At 41.0% G+C, this 6,224-nt stretch overlaps 1 protein-coding gene across 1 annotated transcript in view; it reads right to left on the reverse strand.

The window, feature by feature from the left end:
* Window positions 1-3,782, reverse strand: part of LOC126227562 (uncharacterized) — a 140,029-nt gene extending 136,247 nt beyond the window's left edge. The window contains exons 1-2 of the mRNA XM_049942238.1: window positions 3,767-3,782; window positions 3,518-3,665 (exon numbers count right to left, since the gene is read on the reverse strand). Coding sequence (XP_049798195.1) covers window positions 3,518-3,665; window positions 3,767-3,782 — 164 coding nt within the window. The remainder of the gene's footprint in view (window positions 1-3,517; window positions 3,666-3,766) is intronic.
* Window positions 3,783-6,224: the final 2,442 nt, after the last annotated feature.

The raw sequence follows: 6,224 nt of genomic DNA on the forward strand, positions 1-6,224 counted from the left end.
GTCTACTAGTGTTAAACACAGGTCTTAACTCGAGGAAGAAATTTCTGAGACTGTACATTTGGAGCACACATTGTATGGTAGTGAACATGGACTAGTGTTAAACACAGGTCTTAACTTGAGGAAGAAATTTCTGAGACTGTACATTTGGAGCACACATTGTATGGTAGTGAACATGGACTACGGGGAAAACCAGAACAGAAGAGACTCGAACATTTGAAATGTGTTGCTACAGACGAATGTCGAAAAATTGGGTGGACTGATAAGGTAAGGAAAAGGAGATCGTGCACAGAATCAGAGAGGAAAGGAATGTATAGAAAACACTGAGAAGAAGAAGGGACAGGATGATAAGACATTTGTTAAATTACCAGGGAATAGCTTCCATGATGCTAGATGGAGCTGTACAGGATAAAAACTGTAGGAGAAGACGGAGATTGGCATATACCCAGCAAATAATTGAGTAATTGAGGACGTGGGTTGCAAGTTCTACTCTGAGATGAAGAGGTTGCTACAGGAGAGGAATTCGTGGTGGGTACTCAGAAAGAGAAAGAAATATTATGAACCGCTAGAAGTTTGTGAAATCATCTGTCCTGCTCCAATTGGTGGTAAATTTAATGTTCACTTGATTACATTGGAGAATACAGTAAATTTCAAAACATGATAGCCAAAACTGGACAAACGAACCAGAAAAATTTAAATCCAGTGCAGTTTCACTATAACAAAAACAAGATTTCACTATTGCTGATTTCACGTTGTTTGAAAAAAAAAACTAAGCCACTAAAGGCATAGTTACTGCTTCACGACAGATAGGGGTTTAAAAAAGCATACTTATATACTAAGACGCAAGTTTCATACGAATGTCTAATGTGTAATTTCAACTGAAAGAGCATATGATGATGAAGAACTGGCTGTCAATCGTGATAAAGTTAAGGACTTATCTAAAACTGTGAAATACATACTAGATAAACATCAAGACTTTTCGTCCAGTGGCCTGCAAACAATTCTTATGGGTAACTATGTTTTACAACTTTCTGGAGTTCGTTAAATGACATCACATATATGTTATGCTATTTGTTTATTCTAAAGTAAATGAAAATTAAACATTATTAATGAGTATCCAATGTCATTCAATAGGTTTTTTTCTAAAGTGCGTATGTTTATTGACATGAAGAAAATTTTCAAACTTGAATATTTTTTGTAATTACAATGCATTACAATGCATTTTGCAATTACATGAATTTTCATGTACTAAAAATTCCCACTAATATCCTAAATATATGGACAAATAATTTAATGAATGTAATGTTGGGTACACTAAGAGCTGTACTGATTTATTAAGTCTTTTCTCATTTCCCAAAACTCAGCTGCTCTCAGTTATATCCTTTCCCAAATAAGCATTTCACTTCCTAACAAATTTTTATAGTAACAGTCACAGCCACTAAAAATCATTTAATGTATTTTCCTAAGTTTTCAAGTTATTATAATGTTCATGGCAGCTACTTTTAAATTTAAATTGTTGGCTGTTAAGCATCACGCATGAGAATCTATCATAATCTCTGCCTTATTTCGCGTTGGACACGAGTGGGTAACAGTGTAGTTTACATACTTGACAGCTGACGAAAATGTGTTTTGTCGTATATTATTTACGATTTTGTAACTTGTTTAATTTACACAGTGAGAGCTTTCTCATAGGTTAATGAACTTGTGCGTGCTTGGGATCATTTCATGTCACTAATCGTTGTAAATGTCGATGGGAAAACAAATGTACTGTCGAGGAAGAATAATTTAGTAGATTCTGGGTTGGTTCTGTATTTTCATGCTCAACGGAGGGATTCAATTCATGGAGAAAAACACAATCTACTATGTGATTTTGTGTTATTGGTTTGTTACATCTGAAATTTCCATCTCTTTTTAGCGTGACGTAATTGGTAAAAATAGGGCTCTTACAGTATCACTTTGATGTCCGTCCGGCTGTCTGTCTGTGTGTCTGTTTGGTCGACTATTAAGACGTCTGTTTACTTTTAAAAACTAGGTCGTCCAATTCGTTTTGCTACAGATTCCCCAAATTTCAGTGATTTTTACATCGTGATCTACACTAGACCACAATGTTAAAAAATATATTGGCTCAACCACTTGTTTATAGTGTAAAACACTAAGATTGACGCGTTTCGGAAGTCAAGCTTCCATCATCAGAATAATAAAAAGTAAAAGAACCTGTTAAAACTCGCTAAAATTGAATATGCACCAGGCACAATAAAATTGATAATAAAATTAAAACATATTGGCTACTTCCCTTGTTGCAGCCGTGTCTTCCAAGGTGCATCTCCACGTAGTCGTCAAAATATAAAAAACTCTAAAGTGGTGTCGCCTATGGTGTTCAACATCTAACCACATGACTCTCTCCTCTATCGTCGTAAACCGCCCGTGCGTCTTCATTGATACCACACACCACGTAGCCAAACACGAGTGAGCTCACGCGCAAGTAATTTTATTGTACCTGGTGCATGTTCCAGTTTAGCGAGTTTTAACAGGTTCTTTTACTTTTTATTATTCTGATGATGGAAGCCTGACTTCCGAAACGCGTCAATCTTAGTGTTTTACACTATAAACAAGTGGCTGAGCCGATATATTTTTTAACATTGACATTCACAACCACGACCTCTCATCCAGTATGGATAAAGTCAAAGTACACTAGACCTGTATTGGGTTATGTGGTACGTCTCTTCGCTCGTTGTGGAACTTTAGCTTTCAATATTTTTTGACTGAGGTTTTACCTAAGGATAATTGCTTTTTCTTAGGTCTCCTCTTGCAGTTTCTTGATCTCTAATGGGATCGAAGCTGACTGGTGATCAAACCTTTAGATGCGCCAGTTGGTTGTTTGTATGCAAGTAATGACGAACACTCTCAAGTTGGGTGGCTGTTATCTCTTTTGATAATGAGTGTAATAAATGTGATGTAGTAATTGCAGCAGGCTACACTTCTGTAAAAGTTAGACATTTCGTGTTAGATGTGTCTCAGTGAGCAGAGCAGCTGAAGGACGAACGACGGTTGGCCGCTTGCCCATGTGGCGGCTGGCAGCGCGTTTCGAAACAAAGTCACGTCGAAGCCGGCGGAGACGGGCAGGCTGCGGAGGAAGGCCTGCCCCTCCCATCACTCGCGCGCCCCCCGCGACCTCACCCTGAATCCTAGTTTGCCGCTAGATGCCGCTATTGGCGTCGCAAAATAAATCTATTTGCCGGCGGGGGTTCCCCGAACGCGAGTGTGCGCGAGGCTTTCGCAGGGAGCGGGCGACTATAAATCGCGCCCTTTAATTAGGCGCGGGGCGGCGGGTGTTGGTGGGGGGGGGGGGAAGGGGGGTAGCAACGGGGAGGGCCCGCGCAGCTGTCACGTCAGCCCGGCTGACACTTTTATGACGATTTACCGTCACTGCGCCGTTCCCCGGGCGCCGCAGTAATGGCGACTTGACTGACGGACAGGCATGCATTCAAATGGCTTGCTTTGCGCGCGCTCGATCACTCACCCAAGAAGGGGAGGGGGCGTCTGCTGGATAGGAGCTCGGGGAGGCGCACGTCTGGTGGTGGGGGACGGCGGGCGCGGCGTCTGCGCCGGTGCTGCCGCGTTCCGCTTGGCGGCCAGGCCTGGAAACACCTGCTGCCGTGCGGCGCTGCCTGAAGGCGAAACGACACCGGAGCGTTTGTTGCGCGTGGAGCTGACCAGTCAGGGGCAAACAGAACATTGTCCGTCACATCTGAAACAGGCGGAATTTTGCCTTTGCGGCTGGGCATTTCGCTGAGTGTGTTATTTAATCTTTTTATCGATTCCTGTCCAAACTTACCGTGACTGTAGTCTCTCAGATAAAAGTACATTCAGAGCGTTTCTGAGAAGTACCTTTTGTGTTCTCCAAATGCAGTTGGCGTCAAACTTACGTGTCAGGAAGAGAACCTGCTACCACCGAAGTAGTTGTTCTCTTGAGGGGCCTGTCTTACATGCAGCAAGTCTACAGATGTATCACAACGCTAGAAAGGTTTAGGCAAGAGTTATGGCAAAATAGATGACAACACAGATTAACAATTTAAAAAAAAATATATTGATAGAAGTTTTGCGGTACTTAACTGGAGTATGACAATTGTGCGTGGCAATACATGGTGAACATTAATAAAAGCGACAAACTGTAGGGACGCATTCCTGAATGGAAACTGAGGAAAAATATTCTTTGAACAAGTATCATTGCCACGATAGATGGCGCTCACAAGTGAAAGTTCCTCTGACCACGTGCCGTATATTCCAGCCGAGATGGTGTTTGTGTACGGCCAAGGATATGGAAACGGTCGAGAGGCAGCACCGCTACACCAAAAAAAGTACTATCACAGATACCAAACCAGCTCCGTCACATAAAATTTCAAGCCCTTCTTGGTTGTCTAATCATGGATCCTTTCAGACAGACGAACGTGCAGGGAGACTGCGAACTGTTCGTGCCATCAGATTTGCAGGACAATGTTCTACAGGAAACTGAGACGAAACCTCGTACAAGCTCCAGGCAAGTGTCCCGCCAAAACGGTGTAATTCAAAGTGGGATTACGTCTATCCTGCATGACAACCGCTTCTATCACTACCACTATCACCTGATATCCCATGGAGCCCACTTTGGATATCGGTTGACGTGTATGCGATGCAGCTCTGTACTGTGTTCCGAGACAATGTGTTAATGTTGCAAGCACTCCGTCCTTTTCGGAAACATGTTCCTAGGACCATTTTTCCTTAATTTCCAGTGAGGAATCCATCCCTGCAGTTAAAGTTCACCCTGCATACTTAAATGTCCGATTGCAATGATCTGTGGTTAAAAACTTGTGTAGAACTAAATCCAGTGAACGATGACCAGTATCACTTACACAATGTGCCCTTTGTATCTCTTTGGTGTCGACTGTAGATAAGTCCTGATACATTCGCTGAGACACTGTCCTGGTGATGTCAGATGATTGACCACCGAGATGTCTTGAGGTACTACGCGTTGAGTGGAGCGGCGGGTCTACTTGTATTTACGTTTGACGGATTGTCGACCACTTGATAACTTTTTGTGTTACATAAGAGGGTTGTGTAACATGGTTCTTGTCATGTACGCCCTCTATTAAATCTGACATTAACTATGTTGCGCCTGAGTCGTAGGCAACTAGATGCTCTAATACATAAACTGTCCCCCGTACCTTCTGCCTGACACTGTAGTAACCCACTTGATTAAATGCTGGACTATGTGTCGGAACAGTTTCGTAACGCCGCTTCTCGCTAGAGTGCGAGTGAACAAACTAGCTTCATCCCTTTTGAATTAATCTTGATCGTAGAAAACAGAGGGTATCAGATTATTCTTGTAAGACAATTATGAATTTGACATAAGGTTAATTTAGTCTTCGTATCCAATTTAAGCGGGGTATTATACTGCTAGAACCCAATAAATGATTGACATTATTGAAATACATCAGTAAGCCAAAAATGGTACAGGCAAGCTGCCACGCCACAAAAACATTACACGTCACGAAGGAAGATAAACTGATTTTATGTAACAACTTGTGCCAACTATTTTTACGACTTATTACCACGTAAAATTTGACAAAGTGAAATGAGTGCAAGAAAATCAGCAATAATCATCATTTGCAATCGAACAATTTTAATTTGAGGTTTTAAACCGTTACATTGTTTAGAGCTTCGCCTCACTCTAGTGATTCCGTCTCACAATAAATTCATTGAATGGCCGTATGAATTCAGGTACTAGGAAAAACACAATACATTCCCATTAACAAAATTGCACAATAATATATGAAACACCAATAAACATGTAGTTAACACGTCAATCAACATCCGTAAGCACAAACCACACCAGATGAAAACTGGCCATGAGCACAACAAAGAAATGTGAAAATAAATCGAAGAATTATTATTTGAACACTCATAAAAAGATAGCGGTTGTTTCATTAAAGAGCGCGAGATTAAGAAAAAACAGGCAAACATGGAATTAGATAGAATGCATATATCAGCCAAAGAGATTGTACCAATGTACATGGCTCGATTTTAAGTTGTGATAACTTATGCTACTTCTGTAAAAGAACATGTAAATAAAATTTAAAGTACAACGCCCACCTCGTTAAACTACAATAGCAGGTAGTAAAACTGTACTTACATTAATCCTGAGCACAAAATCAATCATACATAAGCAGCACTTATAAAAATCATAAATT

This window comes from Schistocerca nitens, chromosome 1, assembly GCF_023898315.1.
Source record: "Schistocerca nitens isolate TAMUIC-IGC-003100 chromosome 1, iqSchNite1.1, whole genome shotgun sequence".
NCBI lineage: Eukaryota > Metazoa > Arthropoda > Insecta > Orthoptera > Acrididae > Schistocerca > Schistocerca nitens.